Source organism: Cervus elaphus, chromosome 14 (genome assembly GCF_910594005.1).
Source record: "Cervus elaphus chromosome 14, mCerEla1.1, whole genome shotgun sequence".
In the NCBI taxonomy this organism is placed as follows: Eukaryota; Metazoa; Chordata; class Mammalia; order Artiodactyla; family Cervidae; genus Cervus; species Cervus elaphus.
The window spans coordinates 28,065,091-28,090,320 of record NC_057828.1 but is presented as its reverse complement, the minus strand read 5'-3'; the positions used below and the strand labels follow the sequence as shown (position 1 = coordinate 28,090,320).

General features: G+C 41.1%; 1 protein-coding gene across 6 annotated transcripts in view; it reads right to left on the bottom strand.

Annotated features, from left to right (window-relative positions):
• Positions 1–25,230, bottom strand: part of MIA3 (MIA SH3 domain ER export factor 3) — a 55,771-nt gene that overhangs the window by 26,458 nt on the left and 4,083 nt on the right. For all 6 annotated transcript variants that reach the window (XM_043923753.1, XM_043923755.1, XM_043923754.1 and 3 more), the window contains exons 3-6: positions 22,253–22,339; positions 15,402–18,240; positions 13,858–14,019; positions 11,315–11,466 (exon numbers count right to left, since the gene is read on the bottom strand). In XM_043923753.1, the coding sequence (XP_043779688.1) occupies positions 11,315–11,466; positions 13,858–14,019; positions 15,402–18,240; positions 22,253–22,339 (3,240 nt within the window). The remainder of the gene's footprint in view (positions 1–11,314; positions 11,467–13,857; positions 14,020–15,401; positions 18,241–22,252; positions 22,340–25,230) is intronic.

Here is a 25,230-nt window from a genome sequence, read left to right as displayed (position 1 = left end):
ATAACCAAACCGTCCAATGATAGAACAAATGTTGAATACATTAAAATGTACAGCTGACCACTGAACACCACAGAGATTAGGGGTACTAACCCTTGGTGCAGTCAAAAATCCCCACATATTTTACAGTTAGTGGGCTCTCCTTAGACAAGAGTCCTCCTGCCTTCGAGGATTCAACCAACTGTGGATTGTGTAGCAGTGTAGTATGCATTTAATGGGAAAAAAAACCAAACATGCATAAGTAGGGATCCAAGCAATTCAAACTTGGATTGTTCAAGGGTCAACTGTAGTATGAAACTGGAAAAAAGAAATGAAATAATTTTATATACCGCTAGGGTTTTACTTCATATATATACATATGAGAGAAGAATCTTACAGCTTCTAGGTAAAACTGACATGTAGTAAACTACACTTACTTAAACACACAATCTGATAAGTTCTGACAGATGAATACATCTGTGAAAACATCACACTCACAATAATGAACATACCCTTCACCTCCAAAAGCCTCATCATCCCCTTGGTAATCCCACCTCCTGCCACTTGTCATTCCTCCCTGCCCCCTAGCAGAATTGCTGTCCTAATAGATTAGTCTGCATTTCCTAATGTTTTATATATATGGAATAATTCGCTATGTATTCTATTTTCTCTGGCTTGTCTCACTCAATATAACTTGAGATTAATCTGTGTTGCTGCATAGATCAACAATCATTACTATTTTACTGCTGAGTAGCATTTCATTGTATGGATAAACCACAATTCATTCACTTACTAACCAGCTGATGGACATTTTTGTTTCTCCACTTTTTGACTTTTGCAAACTGAGCTGCTACAAACCTTGATATACAAGGCGTTCTATGGATGTATAATTTGTGCTTGGTAGAAGAATGGCTAGATCATTTGACAGGTGTATGTCTACCTTTCTAAGAAACTGACCAACTATTTTCCAAGGTGGTGGTACCATTTTATATCCCCACGTGCAGTGTACGGTATTTCCAGTCCCTCCACATCTTCCCCAACACTTGGTCTTTTTAATTTCAGTTGTTATTTAGTCATGATGGTTTAAATTTGCATTTCCCTCATAATTAATGATGTTCAGCTTTTTATTTTTTGAATGTGCTTATCTGCTATCCACATCTTTTTTCGTGAACTGTTATTTTACTGGCTTATGTTTTTTCTTAGTGAATTTTGAGAGTTCTTCATATAATCAGGATATAAGTCCTTTATCAGATATATGCTTTGTAATGACTCCCTCCTAGTCTGTGGCTTGATATGGTTAAGTTTAAGCCCAGCATCTTTTTTTTTTCCTTCTGTTTATCCCATCTGTTCTTTGTTCCCCTTTTCCTCTTATTCTACCTTCTTTTGGATCACGTCTTTTTAATGATACTAATTTATCACCTTTGTTGATTTATTAGCTGTAATTCCTTGTTTTGTTATTTTAGTGGCTGATTTAGAGTTTATACTATACTATATGTGTGTGTGCTCAGTCGGTTGGTCGTATCTAACTCTTTGTGACCCCATGGGTTGTAGCCCACCAGGCTCCTCTGTTCATGGGTTTCTGCAGGCAAGATTACTGGAGTGGGTTGCCATCCCTTTCTCCAGGGGATCTGCCCTATCCAGGGATCAAACCCGGATCTCCTACATTGCAGGTGGATTCTTTATTGTCTGATCTACCAGGGAAGCCCATACTATAATACTATACATCTATACTATTATACTATACATCTTTAAATTGATCAATGATCACAGCCTACATTCAAGTGATACTGTACTACTTCATGTATGCAATAAGACTTTTACAAGAGTTATCACCTTCCTCCCTCTCCTGATCAATAGTATAAATACTATTGTTGTCATATATTTTATCCTTTACATATTTTGTAAACCCCATTATACACTGATAATATTTTTCTTTAAACAGCAAATTAACTTGTAAAGATATTTAAATAATAAGATAATGGTTTTATATATTTAGCCATATACCTACCATTTCTGGCATTCGTCACTACTCTGTGTAGGTCCATTATATCCATCTCTTGTCATTTTTCTTAAGCCTAAAGGTCTTTGCTTAACATTTCTTATGGTGCAGGTATCCTGGTGAATTTTTTCAGCTCTTGTAGGTGGGGGGTGGGGGGAAGAGTCTTCATTTTTGAAAAATATTTTACTGTGTATAATGTTGGAGATCAACAGTATTTCTCAAGTATATTAAAAGATATTATTCTACTATATTCTCCCATGCCTTGTTTCCAATAAGAAATCTGATATCAATGTTATCTTAGTTCCTAAAATATCTCTTTTCTCTGGCTGATACTGCTCTTTATCACTTACTTTGTGCAATTTGATTATGATATATGTCCATTGAGCCCTGGGTCAGGAAGCCCCCCTGGAGGAGGAGATGGCACCCCACTGCAGTGTTCTTTCCTGGGAAATCCCGTGGGCAGAGGAGCCTGGCGGGCTGCACTCCGTGGGTCGCAGAGCGTCGGACCTGATGAGCAACTGAGCACGAGCACACGCCTTCGTGCGGTCTCCTTCGTGCTTCTCATACTTGGTCCACTGACCTTGGCTCTGCAGGTGCAGCTTCCATAAAGTTTAGAAATTTTTCATCCTTTATTTCCTCAAATAATTTTCTGAACACCTCTCTATCCTTCCCTCCAGGGATTCCAGTTAAATGTATTAGATTGCTTGAAAAGTGTCCCCACAGCTCACTGATAATCTGTTCAGTTTTCTTTTTTCTCCCCATATGTTTCCTTTTAGATGTCTTCTATTGCTATATCTTCAAGTTCACTAATCTTTTCATCAACAATGTCTAGTCTAGCATTAATCCCACACAGTATATTTTCACCAGAGGCGTTTCATCTCTAGAAGTTTGGATCTTTTCTAAAACATATTTTTCATGTCTCTACATTAACTTTTTTAATATCTGAAATATGGCAGTAGTTAACTGTTTAATACCATCATCTAATTCTGACATCTCTGACAGTCCTTTGTTGGCTTTGGCTGATTTTTCTCATTATCACAGGTCATCTTTTCTTGCCTCTGCATGCCTGATAATCTTTGACAGGATGCCATACTTTGTGAATAAATGTGATGCTCAATTTTTTACATCAGTTTGACTGATCCTAGGGCACCCAGATTAAATGTTATTTGGGGGTGTGTCTTTGTGTGTTTCCAGATGAGATTAGCATTTGAATTGATACAATAAGTAAAGCAGATTGGCCTCCTCACTGTGAGTGGGGACCATTTAATCCATGGAGGTCCTGAAGAGAACAAAGGGCAGAAGGAAAAAATGTGTCCCCTCCTTCTTGATTGCTCAAGCTGGAACATCAGTCTTGTGCTCCTGGTTCTCAGGCCCTCAGACCTAGGGGAGAATCAGTTCCCCTGGTTCTCAGGTCTTTGGACTTGGACTGATTACAACCCAACTTTACAGGGTCTCCAGCTTGCATATTGCAGACTGTGGGACTTCTCAGCTCCATCTGTAACTCAATTCCTTAAACTAAATCTCTTCTTGTATGTATATCCTACTGCTTCTCTAGAGAACCCTGACTAATACACCAGATATTCTTAAGCTTTGTTCTGGGATGCAGGTAAATTGCTGGGGAACAGTTTGGTTCTATTGGGTCTTGCTTTTAAGATTTGTTAAGGAGGACAAGAACAGCATTTAGGCTGAGGCAAGACCCTTCTGAGACTCTACCTAATTAATTCCCTTAAAATTACGAGGTACTATTCCTGGCCCTATGTCAGCAATTGTCTCTTCTACTCACTAGATCAAGGTCACTCTCTGACCTTGAGTAGTTTGTCACCCTCACGTGTGATCAGTACTCTGGTGAATACGCAGGGGCCTTTCAAAAATCCCCAGGGCTCGCTCTCTGTGTAGCTCTCCTCTTAGACTTCCACCTTGGGAATCCTAGCTGCTTTGCTTTTCTTGGACTTTCAGCTCCATTTCCTCAGTTCAGGGTCCTCCTCTCTGTGCCACAGCCTGGGAGCTCTCTCAGCGCGGTGAGATGTGACAACTGTAAACCTCATGGCATTTGTTCTCTAGCTTTCAGACACTACTGTTCTTTGTTGCCTGATGACTTGAAAACTGCTGTGTCATGCATTTTGTCTCAGTTTGTTTCTTTTTAGCTGTTTTAGTTAAGAGAGTAAAGCTGGTATCAATAAATCGACCTCGGCTAGATGCAGAAAAGTGGAAGTCGTTCAGTCGTGTCCGACTCTTTGTGAACCCCACGGACTATAGCTCATGGGGCTCCTCTGTCCGTGGGATTCTCCAGGCAAGAATACTGGAGTGGGTTGCCATTTCCTTCTCTAGGGGAATCTTCCTGATCCAGGGATTGAACCTGCATCTCTTATGCCTCTTGCACTGACAGGCAAGCTCTTTACCACTAGCACCACATGGAAAGCCCAAATGCAGAAATCATTTGCTTATTTTTTAATGGCAGGGTAGATAATGAAATTAATTTTTAAATTACCTATAGAAGAACATATCAAAAGGTTGGATGGAAATAGGACAAAAGCTAGACTTCTCTGAACAGACTTTGTTTTACAAATTGACTTTGGCTCTTGTAAATTTGTTAGATAATTATAAAGTTTAAAAATCTTTAAAAAAAATCCCTAAAAATTGAAAGCAAAAATGAAACAACTAACCTAACTATGTCAATTTAACAGCAGGACAACATAAAAGGATTACTTTCAAGCATACCCCAGTAGGATACAGGTTAAAGACAAAAAGAGCCGCAAGATATCCTTGCAATATTTTCAGCAACACATTGTGGGTGGTAGTGTTGATACGGCATTTTTAATACTGTTATGTGAATATTGTAAAATAAGGTAAATAAATAATTATGTTGATGTCATTAAAAACTGGGACTTCCAACATCGGAGAAAGAAAATACAATGTCAGATAGACATGGTTAAGTAAAATTCCATTAGCACCTGGAACTCTGATTGGGAATATCCAAATGGCATCATAATGAACAGTCACATAAAAAAATCCTCCCTTACATCCTAGCTTTGTCCTCTGAAAAGGCCTAGTAATGATGGCCAACTCTAAAGCAGTAAGTGATCTTAGTATCCAGAATGTTGCCTCTGAATACCATTTCCCAGTAAAAGGAAAAAAGACTCTTTAGAGAAATAACTCCTTCAAGATATGAGCAGGAAATGTACAAAATGAGCTTGGAACATCTTGTTACACTAGAAAGCAAGGAAGGTTATCAATGAGCACAAGATGATGTCAAAAGAGGCCAGGAGCCAAGCTGAAGAGGCTCCCAGTAACCAAAAACGGGAAAGAGTAAGCACTGATAAGAATAATAACTACTGTGGATTATAACAAATCAAATACTTTAAAATTCATGCATCCTAATGATTCTCAGAAAAGAGTTAGAAGAAACACACCCATAAACCTTTGAGGCACCTTTGGATAATGCTAAGACAACTCATTATTTTGAAAACTATTTAAACAGAAAGAAACAAATATTTATACTGCGTTAAGTATACAAACCAATTCTCAGTGTAAAGGATAGTTGATTATTAAGTGTCTCTTTGTAGAAGTGTCCCAGCCTTTAAATGATGTGGGAACACTGTAAGTAGACAACAGACACCTCCTGATGGAAGTAGGACATCTTCTATTAAGTATTCCTGCCAAACAAAAATGAAACTGAATCTGGACTCCCAATATGACTAAGCAATTACCAAGAAATATAAACAACAAGGGAAAATGTTCAATTGTACTAGAGGAACGCAGTTAGCAAAACCCACACTATGGTACTTCCTAGCAGCCAAACAAACCTGTCTCTTCAATGAATACACTGAACAAACAAACAAAATAAAACAAACAAACAAAAAGAAGACATGTATAGACTGAGTTAACTGATCTGATACTCGCCCTCCCACTGAAAATAACTAGAAAACTGGACAAAATTTATGGAAAAAAAAAAAAAAAGGTGTTCAGGTAGAGAGCAAGAGGCAGCACACAATTGCGACTCCTAAGGAAAGGCTAACAAATTAGTTGAGCCCTGTGATCACCCGGCTTTTTACCTGGAGGCACTTTCTAGACCACAATACAGGGAAGATAAGCAAAATATACCAATCTTGCCAAGGAGGCGGAGATCAGAGTTCAGGGAGGCTGAGGTGCCTGACACATGCACGGACAGTTACCGGAAAGATGAGAACTACAAAGAAAAAGAGTTCTAGGAATCTGCAAGGATGTCTCCTTCAGTTGTGGGCTGAATTCAAAGCAGCACCTGTATAAGCAAGATTCCTTGAGGATCAGCAGAGAACAACTACGGGCAAAAAGAACAACTTGCAAGGAGGCTGGAAGCTGAACAATTTCCAGTTAATGCAGGGCTGGGAGACATCTGTATTCCAGCTAGTCAGCATGAACTGACCTTAATGAATGCTCAGGGCATTTAGTAGATTCCAGAAGAATAACATCATTGTAGTAGGGAAACACTAGTTCTGGAGTAAATACTACTATACACACTATACCTCGCAACAAACCTTAAAAATAGGACTAAAAAGGATCAAGCTGATCTTCAAGTAACTTAACAGTATAGAAAAACAAACTTCAACACTTTTTTAAAGGAAGCCACCAAAATCCAGGCACCCAACATTACATTCCCAGTGCCTAGTATTCAAAAAGAAACAAAAACAATCAAACAAACAAAAAAAAAAAAGCAAAAAAAAAAAACCCCAAACAAACACAAAACCTTTAGACGTGAAAAAAAGCAGAAAAATGTATCCCATATAAGAGATAAGTCAACCTACAAAAATAGACCAAGAAATTACACGAGATGACAGAATGTTAGCTTTAAGGGGCTTTAAAAGAATCATTTAAAAATATATTGAGGAATTTTTTTTTAATGACCATAGTGAGGAAAGAAATGGAAGATATAAAATAAAACTAAGTGGAACTTTTAGAGCTAAAAAATAAAATAGCCAAAATGAAAATTTCACTTGATGGCTTAAGAGCAGATAAAATACCACAAAAGATCAATAAACTTAAAGATAGCAACAGGAAGTACTTAAATTGAAGCTAAGATATAACAAGACTAATAACAACAAAGAACAGAGCCTCAGTGACCCGTGGAATTACATAAAATGAGCTAACATAAATACAATTGGAGTCCTAGAAAGAGAGGCAAGAGAAGGGTGAACACAAAAATTTTTGAAAAAAAGGTGAAAACACAGAACTGCATACAGAAAGGGTGAATTTTACTAGATGTAAATTATGCTTTAATTAATCTGACTTTTTAAAAAGGTGTTTATTCATAGATGCTATGGTCATCTACACAGAGAATCCTATGAAATCTACACCCCCCCTTAGAAATAATAGATAATTTAGAAAGATAATAAGTAAATTTGATAAGATACAAGGTCAGTACAAAAAATTCAACTGTATTTCTAGGTATCAGCAAAAAATTGCGAACAAAATGTAAAAAAATACCATTTAGAACATCAAGAACCATGAAATACCTGACATACATAAACAAAATATACATGAAACTTGTACACTGAAAAGTACAAAGCCCTGTTGAGAGAAACTATAGAGATCTAAATGAATGCAGAGATGAACTCAGTTCATCTTAATTAGAAACCTTAATATTTGTTGATACCAGTTCTTCCCAAATTCATCTATGGATTCAGTATAAGAACAATCAAACACTCAGCATGAGTTTTTGTAGAAAGTCGTAAGCTGATTCTGAACTTTATGTGGAAATGCAAAGGAAATGCAGTGACCAAAACAATTTCACAAAGGAACTACCTGATTGCAAAACCTACTATAAAGCTATAGTAATCAAAACAGTGTGGTATTGTCTTAGGATAGGATCAATAGAACAGAATAGAGTCCAGAAAAAGACATATATATGTCGTCAACTGATCTCAACTCAAGGTGCCAATGTAATTTAAAGGGGAAAGAAATGGTCTGGGAGCAAATGGATATCCATTTGGGGGGAAAAAATTAAACCTGATCTCTACCTCACAACATTCACAAAATTTACTCAAAATGGAACAAAGTCTTAATCATGAAAGGGTGTAACAATAAAACTTCTAGAGGAAAATATGAAAATATTCACATCATTGGAACTGCCTATGATTCCTCAGGCAGGAGACAAAAGGCACTTAACATAAAAAGTGAACATTAATAAAATGGTGCTCATCAAAGTTAAAAATTTGCTCTTCAAAAGACAATGCTAAGAAAGTGAAAGGCCAAGCCAGAGTCTGAAAGAAATTATTTGCAATATGTATCTGACAAAGGAGTTCTATCTAAATTATATGAATGTACAGAACTCTTAGACTTTAATATTTAGAAAAAAACCAAATGCCAGTTTAAAGAAGGACAAAAGATTTAAAGAGCTATTTCACACATAAGCCCATGAAAAAGGATGGCCACATGAAAAAGTGCTCAACCTCATTAAGCATCAGGAAATATAATTAAAACCTCAAAGGCATGCCCACTAGAATGGCTACACTTTAAGGCTGATAATACCAGACGTTAGCAAATATGTGACCAAATGGAAGTTTTAGAAATTTTTAGTGGAAATATAAAATGGTACAGTCACTTTTGAGAGCAGTTGGGCAGTTTCCAAGATAAAATAAACTTACCATGAGGCTGGGCAGTTTCACACCTAACTATAAATCCATTTATAACTATGATTCTACAACAGGAAAAGCTAATGTACAGTGAGAAAAAGTTTTGTCAATGGTTGCCTAGAACAGGTGGTTTAGGAAAGATACACTGAGAAGGTATGCAACGCAACTTTTTCAAACAAAAGAAATGTTCCATATTTGGTTATGGTTGCTTTTACATGAGTGTTTACATTTGTTAAAATTCATTCCTAGAATGGGTACACTTTGTTATATGTAATTTACATCTGATTAAAAGGTTTATTTAAGACATGTATGAACCCCTTAAACTTTTGGAACTCAAGATCCTGAACTGAGTAAAAACAATTTTAAAAGGAAGGGAGGGGATTCTGAAATGTGTCAAAAAAATGGGTGATATTAAGGAATTACTGTTAAGTTGAGTGAGTGATGGGCCCATAATTTCATTTTACTATTCTCTCTTTACTATCACCATTTTGAAATTTTCCATGCTAAAACACTAAAGAAAAAAAAAATGAAAGCATAACTTCAAATATTTAAATGATTACTATGTAAAAAAGGAATTCGATTCTAAGAGGAAAAAAAATCATATGGAGAAAAATTTGGAGTCAATATAAGAATAAAGTAGCCAACAGAGCAATGTGTGGTCTTATAAGACAGATGACTCACACTAGGAATTGTTGATGCCCAGACCCCATAACTACTAGTCAGGGCTGGAGTAGAGGAAATTAGAGCAGTTTGTGAAAAGTTGAATTAGTTGCTCTCTCAGATCTCCTCTAGCCTGGAGATTCCATCAACTGCTGATCTATGCATCTGACTTCTGGTGCAGTTTTCCCAAACAAGTCAGCACCCCATTAGTTCCCAGCTCTACAAAGAGTTATATATACCACTTATCTGATACTTTACAACAGCTATTTCATGCTTCTCATTTTTCCAATTTCCATATATATTTGATATATCCTTTTTTAAGTCTTTCATAAATCAGAATCATGCTTTATACCTCTTAGACTTTTCTATGCCTAGCATAATACTCTGCACATATTGGGCCATCCAAATACTTTCTTGACGATACCTTTCAAGTCACTGTTACTTTGTAATACGCACCCTTTTCTCTTGCCACTCATGTCTGTGTCTTCTCCCGTTATCCCTCAAGCAGAAACAATATCCTCTACCACATCTGTGTCCTCCATCCCAGTCCTAGAACAGGGCTCTGTGCATACCCACCAATAAAATGAACTCCTCCCACATCTGGAGGCTGTTAAGTTTTAGACGTGATGATGATCCATGCTGATAACCAAATTCTAATTCTGAGATCGCCTTCATCACTGAAAATTTCCTTCAGAATTCTAACTGCACAGGGCATACACATTCACTGGGGTGGCTGCCACTACCACAAACATGCAGAAAACTGAAAAACGGTTTGGTTTTCCTCCAACTTTCCCACCCTGGCAGCCTTTCTCCTGAATTCCCTGCAGTATCCAACGTTTTTATACTGCCCTCTCCGATCATCCAAATAAGAAGCAGGCAGGGGATGAGATCTTATAAAATGCCAGGCACTACACTATATACTTGATATTATCAATTCATTTAATTCTTACACTGGGGTAGGTATTATTTGCATTTTAAAGATGAAAAAGCTGAGATTCAAACTTAAGTAACCTGCCCAAGTTTCTAAATGACGAACCTGGGATTTGGAAAACAGATTATCCTCACTCAAAGCCCATGCATATAACAGAACAAAAAAATAACCCCTTTTCCTTAAAAAGTCCTGAAATAACTGAACGTGGAGGATAGATATTTTTGATGGAGAGTATACTTTATAGCTCCAAGGGTAACTTGGCCTCTGAATTCTGAAAGCTTGCTCATCATTTACCCATCATTTACCAAGAAGAATGTCCAATTCCAGAAAATACCACAAGGGGGCGCTAAGCCCTAAAAAGCTTAGATAACATTCAATGGACAGACTAAATGTCTCATATGGATCAGAATTCCTTAGACAGATAAATTTGAATAAATAATTCTGTCATAAGTGACTCTTTCTAAGAACAAATATGACCATACGTATTTCCTGCTTAAAACCTTCAACGGATCTCTAACACAACCTACCGTGACATACAACCTCCTGTACCTGTGCCCATCTCCCTCCACAAGACCACACATGCCCCTCGAACTCTATACTTGGACAACGCCAAGTAACCTTTTCTTCATGTCCCATTTCTCCAAACATACTACTTCTGTGTGATTGTGCACCTCCCCAGGCCTATTCAACAACAATTACACATCAAACTCACACGGATCCTACAACTCTGCTCAGAAGATATCTCAGCTAACTTCTGACCTTCTCTGCCCATCCTCGCACCTCAGTGAACCAATTTATTTGACATACTATCACACCACCAGGTAAATAAGTACGTCTCTTCTTTCCCACATCATGTTGTGTCTCAAGTGAATTTCATTCTCTCCCTGTTAGACTGAAAGATCCCTGAGGGAAGAACAGGTGTGCTGGTGCCCGGCACTGGCCGCCAACGTTATCTCCAAGTGCTGAACTGAACCAAGAACCCACCACCATCACACACCTGTGGCTTATTTCAGAGGCTGCCTACAAAGGTACAGGAGTAATTTTCATAAAGACATTTTAAATTCTTCACCTCACGCTTAAAATCAACTTGAAAACTGTAATAATTAACATTCGATTTGAAGAATTACATGTCAAACTTACCGTCTTAGTTAAACGAAACATGAGTGAGTATATGAAAACAACTGCATTTTCCAGGGGCGTGACACTTGCTGGTTCTTCAGTATTTGTTGCCAGCTGCTTTGGGGCATCAACAGCATCGACAGGAGTGCCTTCTGGTGTAATTATCCCTAAAGCTGAAGGAGAATGCAAATATTTTATTTAAACTTGAGGATAAGTTTTGTTTCTCTTCATTTTAAATATTTATCAAGTGCCCATTGAATATTAGTCTCTCTGCCTGGATATGTGCTTCTCCTGAAGATACTTATGTATTTTTAAAAAATGTCAGCACCCGCATTAGAGCCATCACATCCTCAATTATAAAATGAACACTATCTCCGTCCCAATCTACCTGCCAGCAATTCCTCCATCACATCCCTGTCAATGCAACTGCTGTCTGAATAATACAGATTCACGGTGATTGAGGAACACAGAATTTGATGCTTTTCCTATAGACACACTATCACATTTAACAAACATTTATTGAGTGCTGGTGACGCACTGTATTAGAAACTTCAGGCAAACAATGAGAAAGAGAAGAGTGTCAGCTTGCAGACTTGCACCCATGCTCAGCGCAGCATCTGGCACCTGGGAGGCAGTGAATGCATGAATGACAGCTACATAAGGGAGGATGGCAAACGCCGAGACGGAGGGGACCTGCTCACAGGCAGGGGCCTGGTGTAGCTCTGCAAAAGAGGTCGAATTCTACCTCTCCCTGGAAGGATCTCTACGTGAGATGGTGGTAGGGAAGGAATTTCAGGAGTTTGGGGGGTCTGGGGTGTTTCTTATAAACAGCTAAGAGTCCAAGAAGTAACTAATGAGAAGCAGGATTAGTTGCCACGCAGGTGTCTTCCAACCCTAAGATTCCACTGCCACTGACCTATGAATCTGACCACTGGTGAAGTTTTCCCAACCAGGTCAGCACCTCATCTGAGATGCATGAAGGGAGATTTGGGAAGATCATCTTCTAAAGAAGGGCATGGCGACCCACTTCAGTATTCTTGCCTGGAGAATCCCATAGACAGAGGAGCCTGGTGGGCTACAGTCCATGGGGTCGCAAAGAGTCGGACATGAATGAGCAACTAATACTTTCACTTTCACAGTTCAGTCTCTAAAGGAAGCTGTGTCACTTTGTGATGCAACTTAAAGAATGAGGCAAGACATCTGGTTTTAATTCTGCAAGCAAAATCTTTCCTAACTCTGAAAGTTTTCAAGCAAGAAGGTATCAAGTTTATTGGTATGTGACTTATTCTCAACAAAGAGAACTTTTTTGAGAGTTTTTTAGAGTTATAAGAGTTTAAAAGTACAGAGTATTGTATATGAACGCAATATCCTCTGGAACACAAGAGACCTCTGATATGCTATTTCTTCTCAAATTAGCTGAATTCCTCTTCCTGCTGTGACCTCTCCTGTATTTTGAAGGGCTGAGGTGGTCAGGGAGGCAGCCCAGTGCCGCTAGGCCTGTGGTATCATAGGGTAAGACTCTACCTATGGGTAGAGACCACAACCTCTAAAAACACAAAATGATAATGATGTTGTATCACAATACTGGATAGACAAAATAAAACAATCGGCTATTCTGATTTATCAGTAAAATGAGTGAGCTACACAAAAGTTAGAACGTTGTTGATACTATTACTGGGGTTGCATTTTTAAAAACCTTATTTTGGGTGGGAGGTGGGAGGGAGGGGACATTTGTATACCTATGGCTGATTCATATTGATGTATGGCAGAAACCGACACAACAGTGTAATTACCCTCCAATTAAAAATAAATGAATTTTTTAAAAAAAACCCTTTATTTTGAAAACAACTTTCTCAAGCCAAATGAAATTTGTCTCTCTCCCATTGGATGTTTACTGTGCTCAGTGATTATGTAGTCATGCTATTCCCAAGGTTCTGTCCACACTGGACTGTTATATCCTGCAAAGTTCTGCACTGTTTCCTCTAATCTTATAGTATAAGGACATCTAGATGTAAATATCCCCTTCACTGTTTTAAAAGAAGTTTCACCATGACTAGGTAGCATGTTAACAAAAGGCCTGAGCCACCATGTACTCCGTGGGGAGTGGGGTGGAGCAGGGAACAGTGGGAGCCAGAATTTGAGACACAGAGCAGTGGTTCTCAAACCTGAACTTCTAACAGGTCGGAATTCCCTGCACGGATTGTTAAACAAGACTGCTGGTCTCCAGCCCCAGAGCTTCCCCACTGCTGGTCTGCCTGAAAACTGCTGTTTTTGAGCATAAGACTTTTTAAGAACAGTATTTTCGATTTCCATTACTCACATAAGCTAATGCCCGCCAAGCACTGGTTGGTAGATTAGTTATGGTCTCTGACCTGCTTGCTATTACTCATCTCCAACTGTTCTGACTCCTGCTTTTCTCTGCTAGTTCCAGGACTTCTTACTTTTTAAATGCATTTATGTCTGTGTTATGGTCCCCTCCATTTCCTACTTTTATCAATAAATCTCTTAGGAGGTCTTCTCTAGAACAGGCTTCTACTTTGTAAAGAAAAATTAGCAAGTGTTACCTGGGTCTCCATCTTCCTCAGTTTTCAGCTTCTGGGTGACTCCTGAGGTACCCATGTCCCTGGTCATGGGTTGATCCAAATGGCCGGGCTCTTTGGGAATCTGCATCAGAGGAACTTCCGTGTCCTCCTGTGGGAAGTTCTCCTCCAGTGGTGGCTGGGTGTCTACAGGAGAGGACACCCTGGGCTGGCAAAGCTCAATGACAAGCCCCCCTCCAGCACGCCCCCAGCACACAACTCTGTGGCCCCCCACCCTGCCCTCCATGCGCTGGCGCCCCACAGGGCAAAACTGGGCAAGGAAAGAAGAGTTTCAATTGCTTTTCTCTCACATCACAGATATCTAATCTACATGATAAAATTTATGGAGAAACCCTGATCCCAAAGCATTTCATAAATATCTTTCCTGTAGGGACTTCAATGAACCTAACTTCCCTCTGCAAACCAACATATACCCACACAGAAAAATGTGGAAAAGGGAATTCTAGTCAATAGCAGAAACAGGAAACATCTCCTCCACAAGGAAATAACAGATCTCCTCCACACAGAAGCGGGCGTGCTTCATAGAGCTGGCACAGGGAAGGGCATGACGTGCAAAGGCAGCTCGCCGAGGTGCCTGTCCAGTCTCTTCAGAGTATACCCAAGAGTCTGTATACCTTCCATCTGAGAAGCACGGGGACAGAGCAAAGAGCGCGGAGCTAGGAATCAACTTTTCTAGGGTGCTGGCTCAGGGTTGGTCCAGTCGCTATTTACGGAATGGTTTCTATGTCAAGCGCTATGTCAGCAGGCTCTGCATCCTGGTTCCATTCCTTGGCTGGAAAGGAATCTGAATGCAAGAACTCAAGGGTTTGGTAGAATTTAACTGACCGAAGTTGAATTCCTGCCTTAACAGGGCAGGAAAGAACACGTCATCCACTGAAGATGAAAGCTGGGCAGGGGGGTGACTACACTGGAAGTCCAGTAGTTAAGACTCAGTATTTCTGCTGCAGGGGGCTTGGGTTCGATCCCTGGTCAGGGAACTAAGATCTTGCATGTCGCTTGGTGCGGCCAAAAAACAAAACCAAAAAAATAAACACTTTCTTAAAAAAAAAAAAGAAGAAGAAGAAGGTTAGAGGGCAAGAACTCAGGCAAGGCATCGAGTTAAAAGTTAATGCCAGTCCACCCCTGGACAGACAGTAGTCATTTTATGATGAAGAAAATGTGTTCAAAAAAGCGCTTTCATGAAATTGGTACTCTGTTACCAGGTCTACTTTGTATACCATTTTCTTGCTCGAGTCTTTTTCTTTTATAAAGTTTCCTGCAGAGGATGCTACCGCTGCTGGTCTCAACTAAGTGAAAAGTGGATCAGGAAATATTTATCTATACTCCAGCCTCCAAGAGAGAAGGTGGGAAGGGCCGTGTGGACGTCCCTGTATTGCCCCTCCCCTCTGGGGACGCCGGGACCTGCGGAGACAGCTTCAAAGATCAGGCACGAGGCACTTCAGCAGGCCCCCGGCCCCCAAGCCTGTTTCTCAAGCCCAACCCTACAAGGCCACAGGTGGGTACCTCACCTTCCGCTGGTCCATCCCAGCCTCCCTCTACAGGCTGTGCCGCTGCCGGGGGAGCAGGCTCCTCCACCGTGGAGTGTTTGTACCTGACAAAATAGATCAGGTCTTGAACATCATCGAGCACCGCCGCCTCCTCAAAGATGCTACTGTCCTTCGTTTCCAGGTCTCTGTTTTCCGTCACGCGAGCATCAAGCATGTTCTCTGCCTCCGTCAGAATGTGAGACTCCCAAGCACGAAAGACCTTATCGAGGACTTTCTCCACGTTATAGGGCAGGCTCTCGCGCTGCGCTGACTTCAGCTTGGATGACATGTCCTGGAACATGGCTTCCAGCTTGTGGATGTCAAAGTACTTCTGGAATCGCTGCAGAGACTGCTGATCTTTAAAGAAGCTGCTGATTATGGGCAAGTCCTCCGAATGGACACTCTCCTCAGGCTGCACAGGGGCATGTGGAGCCCAGGGGAACGAGTCATCGTCACGGTCCTCGGAGGCAGACCCCTGGCTTCCCGGGTCCACGAATTTCTCTACGTCCTCCTCCTCCTCTTTCGAGGGTTCTACCCCAGGATTCTCAGTGAGCCCTGAGGTCTTTGGGTGGCCCTCATGGTTGTCTTCTTTAAGATAATCGGGATCTTTCTTCTGAGACGCTTCACCTAACTCTGGAGTCTGATTTTCTTTCTTGCCAGGAAAGTCACTTCCTTCAGAGGGTCTCTGTGCCTTCTGATGCAGAGGAGAGCTTCCTTCTTTTTCCACCACCGGACCACCTGGGTCCCTGCCCAGACTGTCTACCCCTTTACCTGCAGTCTCATTTTTTCTTTCATTTTCCGATATATGATTAGCTTCTTCTTTGTTTTTTTCAGTTTCTGGATCAGTCTTAATGGCACCTGAAACAGGTTTTTCAGGGTTTTGCAGGTCAGCATCTAACCTCTTATCCTGAATCTCAGGGCTTTTTTCTTTAGACTGCTTTGCACTTATAGCATTTTCATCCTCCAGGAGTTCTTCAGGGCTGTAATCGTCATCTTCTGGGTTTGGTTCTTTTGGGTGGAAGCCTCGTCCTCCTGTGCTATCAGTTAGGCCTGTTTTTCCTACTTCCTGCCCTTCATCGGAGGCATCCTTGGTGACCCTGGTGATCTCTTCCTCAGAGGCATCCTTGGTGACCCTGGTGACCTCTTCCTCAGAGAGCTTTCTCTTCTCGCTCACTTGCTTATGAACTGCGGCAGCCACATCTCCTTGTTGCCAGGAGAGATTTCTTTCCAGAATGGGACCCTCTTCTTCCCGGTCTCCCAGCAAGCCAGTGTCATCTGGAGAGGAGGACCTAGTCTGATTTTGAAGTTTAAGAAGCCGATCCTTTATAAGTTCTGGGCTCGGATGCTCCCCTGAAAGCACATGTGGCTTAGGTCCACTTACTGAACCGTCTACTTCCTCCACGCTGTCTCTGGAAGCATTAGGCTGATGACTGCCCAAGGGCGCTGTCACACCCACGGATTCCTGCTCAGTCTTTCCTTCATCCCCTCGATTCCCTGCCGCTTCTGCTTGCGGAACTGAGTCACTCTCTGAGGCACCTTCTAAACTCCGCCCTGTGGGCTTTTCTTCATAAAGCATTTCTTTTGAGATGTGAACGGCTGCTCCTTTCAGGACAGTCTCTTGCTTACCAAAGGCTGATTTTAATGTTTCTGTACTTTTTTCAGCAGCTGGGAAAGAGCTGAGGTGGTCACTGTGAGAAGAACCGTGCATGGTCTGGTCTTGCGTCTCCTCCTCTAGCCCCACCTCATGCCGCACCAAGTCCCTCTTGGGTTCCTCAGCTTTCCGCCCCTTGCCTTTAATGTGAAGTTCTGTGCCTACTTCTGGGTCCTTGTCATTGTCTGCTTTAGGGACTTCAACATTCACAAGGCTGTCTGCTGCCTTTTCAGGGTCAATATGATCTTCTGGTCGTGGTTTCCCCAATCTGCTATCCACAACTAATGGGTCATCCTCTTCCTTTGAATCGGAACTCTCTAAATCTGTGTCTGTGTTTTCTTCCCCTTCCGTAACATCAGAGAAGATAATATCTTCCTGGGGTTTTGGTATCTTCTTGTCACCCTTTTTGATGCCTGGGGGCTGAGTTTCCTCAACTTTATGCTCTTCGTGTGAATTCTGCTCTTTCTCCGTCGGGTGTTTCTCAATTCCAGAGTGCCCTGGAGTTTTTGTATCTTCTCCATCTGTAAAAGTTAGTAACGGCAGCTCATTGGAGTCTTCTTTACTCTCCTCTTCTTCCTTTCCCACTGTGTAATACTCAGGATCCAAATCCTCAACAAAATCGTCCTCTAACGAAGTAACAAGTCTGGTTGTCTCATCATCAGATACAAGTGCATCGGTAGTTGAGCCAAATTTGGTTTTCAAGTCCAGAGTCATTTCTGTTTTCAAAAGTTTATAAGCATCGATCTTCTCCTGCTCACGTGAGACCTGAGAACTATTGCTGGTTTTGTTGTTTTCACTTTCTGGCACTTTTAACTTATCTTGCAGCATTTCTCCAAAAGATTCAAATGAAGTTCGCTCTCCCTGAGCATGACCTGTTTGACTGTTTAACTGGGGGTGGCTCTTCTGAGCCTCAGATCTTTCCCTGAGTTCCGCAGTGTTTTCTGAGAATACACTTTCATTTTCCTCTGAGTTGGGTTCTCCTGGCTCAGGTTCAGCGTCACTTTCATTAGATGCTTCAGGAGGTTCTTCCACATGCTGAGCAGTTTTTTCTTTAACTTCTTCAGAATCTTCAGTAGCAGAATCGTAAAATTCCAAAAACCCTAAAAGTTCTTCAACATTATAATTATCAAAATCATCTCTTCCCCCATCAAAACAAACGAAATCTGTCTCCTGCAAGGCAAAGAAAAACATTAGCGTGTCACTAACTGAGCGTCACAAGAACAAGTGCTTGCCCACGCTAATGACAGAGATGATTGCAAACTCATGTTTGGCCCTGGAGGGGCTTTTGTGCCAACCCTGGGGAGTCAGGAGAGAGAAGGATGGACCCCACCTTTCCCTTGGCTCCCTATTTCCATGAGGAAGGGCTCCTACCCGAGTAACGTTCCTGGCTTCCCTTCACTCTTTCTCCCTGAGGAGCAGTGACTCCTGTCGCTGGTGGGTTTGTCCTGCACCACCTGTCCTCTGCTTGGGCCTGGCTGGAGGGGACACACACCCTCTCTCTTCCACGCTGTCAGTTTTACAAGCGACAGTCCACTAGGAGAGCCCCCTGGTTGGCTAGCTCTGCCTGTGTCTGGTAAGCCTGTCTCGTTCTAGACTGCCGCGTTCAAAAGCCCATTAATTTCTGCACACTTGAGCTGTGTTCTCCAAGAAGTTTTATCAGTAAGTGATGGTGACATCCTGGTCTCCAACCACCTGCCTGCTGGGTTTCTCAGTCTGTTCTGGGTACAAGTAGGGAAAAGTATGGCATCATTTATTGGTCCTCCCACCTTCCAGCATCTATGCCTGATGCTCTGGGAATTTACCCCACAACAGTTTGTCCAGAAGAAACTGGAAGACCACCCAGCATCTCCATTATCCTCCCTTCTAGGCTGTACCTTCCTGCTTCCCTAGCTGGAAACAGGCAGTACCACCTTGCTGACAGGCTCTCGGTCTACAACAGATTCCTGACTTATACCTTCCTTGGACTGGGAAAGCTAAATCAGCTTAAGGAGCATCTTACTGAAATACAAGTAAGTGCAGGGGAAGTAAAAATATTGAGGGACAAAGAACGGTGTCAAGGGGCTCCCACTTAACCATCACAAGTACAGCTTGAAGACAAGATTCAGTGAGGGATACACTCTACTCTAAATCAGGGTTCTGATTAGGTGTCAAAGAGATCTGCTTTCGGACTGCCCATAAACCTAATACTTTTTTTTGACCTCTGCTAGTAAACAAATTGACATAAAAGGGGTCATTAAACAGAGTCAGTCAGTCAGTTCAGTCGCTCAGTCATGTCTGACTCTTTGCGATCCCATGAACCGAAGCGTGCCAGGCCTCCCTGTCCATCACCACCTCCCGGAGTCCACCCAAACCCATGTCCATTGAGTCAGTGATGCCATCCAACCATCTCATCCTGTCATCCCCTTTTCCTCCTGCCCTCAATCTTTCCCAGCATCAGGGCCTTTCCAAATGAATCAGCTCTTTGCATCAGGTGGCCAAAGTATTGGAGTTTCAGCTTTAGCATCAGTCCTTCCAATGAATATTCAGGACTGATTTCCCTTAGGATGGACTGGTTGGATCTCCTTGCAGTCCAAGGGACTCTCAAGAGTCTTCTCCAACACCACAGTTTGAAAGCATAAATTCTTCGGCACTCAACTTTCTTTATAGTCCAACTCTCACATGCATCCATGACTACTTGAAAAACCATAGCCTTGACTAGACGGACCTTTGTTGACAAAGTAATGTCTCTGCTTTTTAATATGTTGTCTAGGTTGGTCATAACTTTCCTTCCAAGGAGTAAGTGTCTTTTAATTTCATGGCTGCAATCACCATCTGCAGTGATTTTGGAGCCCAGAAAAATAAAGTCAGCTACTGTTTCCCCATCTATTTCCCACGAAGTGATGGGACCGGATGCCATGATCTTAGTTTTCTGAATGTTGAGCTTTAAGCCAACTTTTCCACTCTCCTCTTTCACTTTCATCAAGAGGCTCTTTAGTGCTTCTTCACTTTCTGCCGTAAGGGTGGTGTCATCTGCATACCTGAGGTTATTGATATTTCTCCTGGCAATCTTGATTCCAGCTTGTGGTTCCTCCAGCCCAGCATTTCTCATGATGTACTCTGCATAGAAGTTAAATAAGCAGGGTGACAATATACAGCCCTGACGTACTCCTTTTCCTATTTGGAACCAGTCTGTTGTTTCATGTCCAGTTCTAACTGTTGCTTCCTCACCTGCATACACTTTTCTCAAGAGGCAGGTCAGGTGGTCTGGTATTCCCATCTCTTTCAGAATTTTCCACAGTTTATTGTGATCCACACAGTCGAAGACTTTGGCATAGTCAATAAAGCAGAAATAGATGTTTTTATGGAACTCTCTTGCTTTTTTGATGATCCAGTGCATGTTGGCAATTTGATCTCTGGTTCCTCTGCCTTTTCTAAACGCAGCTTGAACTTCTGGAAGTTCACGGTTCACGTATTGCTGAAGCCTGGCTTGGAGAATTTTAAGCATTACTTTACTAGCGTGTGAGATGAGTGTAATTGTGCAGTAGTTTGAGCATTCTCTGGCATTGCCTTTCTTTGGGATTGGAATGAAAACTGACCTTTTCCAGTCCTATGGCCACTGCTGAGTTTTCCAAATTTGCTGGCATATTGAGTGCAGTACTTTCATGGCATCATCTTTCAGGATTTGAAATAGCTCAACTGTAATTCCATCACCTCCACTAGCTTTGCTCGTAGTGATGCCTCCTAAGGCCCATTTGACGTCACATTCCAGGATGTCTAGCTCTACGTGAATGATCACACCATCATGATTACCTGGGTCATGAAGATCTTATTTGTACAGCTCTTCTGGGTATTCTTGCCACCTCTTCTTAATATCTTCTGCTTCCGTTAGGTCCCTACCATTTCTGTCCTTTATTGAGCCCATCTTTGCATGAAATGTTCCCTTGGTATCTCTCAAGAGATCTCTAGTCTTTCCATTAAACAGAGGGAAAAGTTTAAAAACCAACAAAGATAATTTCCTTCTCCTAACTAAACTGTCACAGTCCTTGGAGAGACCTGACAAGTGTGGCAGGAACGAATGATTCCTCTGCTCGCCGCGTGCCTTTCTAAGCCATTTCTTCACGTTAAGGGAAGCATGGAGTGAGAGGTGCAATGAGAAGGCGGAATCCCTAACAAATGAGGTCTCTGTGACCCATGAGCTGCTGTCTAGCGTATATTTCCCTCCCAGCAGTATCCTCATTAGGAGCAAGGACTAACAGGCAATCAGGCTGATTTCATGACCCTTGGGAAGACAAAAAGTTTCAAGAATAGCAACGGCTCTGTGACTTCATCTATTCAGCAGAGCTCGGCTGATACCTGCCCCAGGCCAGCAGCCTGCATGCTCTCGCAGTGACTCCAAAGAGTTGCTCGAAGATTTGTGTTTGAAGGTGGGTTTCAATTCTCATTAATTTTAAAACTCCAGAAAATAATCAGCTGGAGTGAGGATCCCAGAACACAAAATCCTTGTCATCACAAAGCTACTTAAGTTAGTGCACCCTGGATGAATGCTTTCCAGATTGTGCAGTCAGGGCCTTGCAGATTTGAGATTTCAACTGAGGCTGGATCTTGTGTGAAACATTCAGGTTCCCTTTTCCAGAATCCATCCCATAACTCTAATCCCTTAAATCATTAGAGTCCAAAAGAAAACTTTATGGCCTAATACATAATTTAGGGTTTGATTAATTTAACCTGATTTCTATATACTCGAAATGTCTAAAGGCTATTCAGTGAGTATTGAGACAACTTCTCATCTTGCTTGAAGTAAAAAAAAAAAAAATTACTTCAAGTAATTTGAAGTAAGAAAAGTAAAAACAAAACTATTTACTTCCTAAATTTAATAACTAAATACAAAGATACTGAATTATTTTTTCCTCATATCAAGTAGCAAATAAAAATCCTGAATAAGCATACACAGCCTTATACAAGAACACCTGCTTCAACGTAGAACTATTGGATTGTGATACAAAGTCTCCCATAAATTATTCTCAAACTTCTCTTTTCTTTAAAGGTAGTCTGATAAACTAAAATCTGATACATAGATGTTAACTTGTTTTCCTTTTTTTGATCAAAACACATTCAGAGACTTTCAAAATTAGTTAATTAAGTGTAACTGATGAATTTATAAGTCAATTTATAACTGAGAACAACAACAGAATCCACAACTTACATCTGTTGGAATTTGCAGCTCTTCTTGAGTATATTCATGGACCACTTGGATTAAATCCTTTGGAAAATATCCAAAAGTACGCCCAACCTACATTAAAAAACAGCAGAAGAAATGAGTATCAATCAAAATTCTTTATGAGAAACATAAACGAGAGACTTCTAAGTAGTGAGAGGAAACATACAGATAGGTAGATATAACCACAAGAGATAGATAGTTGCTATTATGATTACAGAGATTATTATTCCAATATAAATTAAGTACAAAATGTTGTAAGGACAAATTTTCTAAAACCACTGAAATTTTCTTTCAATATTCAACTTAATTCTAAACACAGGGCACATACAGTGAGATTTCTGAAATAGCTAGAAGATCTGTACGAGAGAAAGTTAGTGTATATTATGCAATTAAAACTATGTAAATAAAAGTTGTGTAGAAAGAATTTCAAATACTCTCTAACAAGAATTTATCTGCACATTTCACAGCATTATTCATAAACCAGGTCTTAGATGTATTAACAAGTAAAAAAAAAAAAAAAAATTCTGAAATGCATGACCAGTACAACAAAAGGCAAATATTGACTGATACCATGGGCTGCACTAGCTTTTTCCAAACTAGATTTTCAAGATTTGTGGGAGAAAATAAAACTCATACTAATCTACACAGCAAGCTTAGTTTCATGCAAGTAAAGACAGACGATAATCCCATTTATCTATAGCACTAACAGCTTTCCCAACAAGAATACTGGAGTGGGTTGCCACTTCCTTCTCCAGGGGATCTTCCTGATCCAGGGATTGAACCACCCGGGACTCTTGCATTGCAGGTGGTCTCTTGACTGAGCCACCAAGGAGATCTAAAAGGTATTATTATCAATATATTGTGTGTCCTCTTGAGAAACACACACTGTCTTTTACTAACTATAGTCTGAAAGGGAGTAGCAGATCTCTTCCCAATCAATAAAGGAGGAGACTGACATGCAGATCAAATGCATAGAAAGAAAAAAAAAAAAGAGGGTATCTTATCACTAACTCCTAAAATATCCGCATTATGAGAGCTTTTGTTATATCTGGCAACTCTGTGAAAGCCAGTTTTACTAGAACACTGCCTTTAAGATTAGATAAGACAGTGCAATTCTAAATTGCTACACTGGCAGTTAAAGTATAAAATTCTAAAAAACCAAAAAAAAAAAAAAAAACCTGCAGAATGAAAACTAAGAAATAGAAGCAAGAACCATCTTGAAAGCTCAGGAGACAGAGTTTTTAATCATGAAATGAGAGGGGAGGTTGAGAGAAAATACATTTTTCTCCTTCTCAGGAACAGTTTATTAAGAGAATCTAGAAAAGGGAAAGAAATCAGAGCTATGTGAAAAGGAAATACATTTATCTTGGTGTGATCTTTGTCAACTGAGACCACAGGTTGTAAAAAACTCCATAAATTTTTACATCGAGTGGGTCCTGTTTCTTAGGATCTGACAAAAAGATGCAGAATCACAGGCCCTCATGACTGAAGGTAACTTTTATATCTAATCTTGCTTCCGCATCTCATCTCTGCTGATTTGATTTGGGAAAAGAATATTGTTTCAAGAGAACAAATTCTGCATAAGCTATACTTGGGACAAATGGAAACAAGTGCTGCTTCCTGAAAGGAAATATTCACAAGGAAAATGGCTAAGACACATGCCCCATTATAGAGTTTCTGACTTTGCTGGAGTTAAGAGTACACATTAACTGCGATACAAGGCAGTAAAAGGAACGCCACACGAGCGGCGCAAACAAAGCACCACCTCAACCATCAGGAGACAGCAAAGATCCCTTCTGGCTGAGAGCTGAGGGCAGGGTTTCCCTGCAAAGGCAGGGGCACGGTCAGGAACCAGAAAGATTGGCGGGCTCTCTAGGATCCTTCGAAGGACTGATGCTGAAGCTGAAACTCCAATACTTTGGCCACCTCATGTGAAGAGTTGACTCATTGGAAAAGACCCTGATGCTGGGAGGGATTGGGGGCGGGGGGAGAAGGGGATGACAGAGGATGAGATGGATGGATGGCATCACCGACTTGATGGGCATGGGTTTGGGTAGACTCCAGGAGTTGATGATGGACAGGGAGGCCTGGTGTGCTGCGATTCATAGGGTCGCAAAGAGTAGGCCACGACTGAGCAACTGAACTGAACTAGAAGTGAAAAGTCAAGTTCACTTATCCAAATGCTCCAACTTCACCACTTTATCAAAAACGGTATGGGCTTGAAAAAAAATGTTCCAAGAGTAAAGACTATCAAGAAATCTCATGCAATAGACTTGAAAGGAACAAAACAGATTCTCTTCTGAATACGGTGATTCAACCGGTGTGTGTGTGTGAGTTGCTCAGTTGTGTACGACTCTCAGTTGTGTGACCCTGTGGATTGCAGCCCGCCAGGCTCCTCTGTCCACGGAATTCTCCAGGCAAGAACACCGGAGTGGGTAGCCATTTCCTTCTCCAGGGGATCTTTCTGACTCAGGGATCAAACCCAGGTCTCCTGCATTGCAGGCAGATTCTTCAGCATCTGAGCCATTCAACTGGGATTCTGCCTAAATAGAAAGGTTGTACCTGACCAGTTGGTCTTACTGGACTCCTCCCTAGGAATCTGGACTGCCAACAAAATAAATCTGTTTTTCCCGACAGGGGATTCTTAAGCTTTCTTTTCTGTTGTTTGATTTACAGAGAGTGAAAATGTTCACCTTGGGGACTGAGTGTTTCTGTAAGTTTGGACAATCCTTAGGGTATTCAGGACTCTTACTACTTTCAATAAATAATCAGGCAACACATCACACAGAAAGGAAAGGACAATAGCTCATAAGCCTCCCAATCAGGTCACTTCCAGTGAATCACCTCATTAAAAATATCAAGGCATGACAAAGTCATGGATTTCCATGTCTGCCATGCCCACACCCACAGAGCTGACTGGGTGGGAACAGACCTGTTGGGAAGAACCTGTGGGAGCAAGTGTC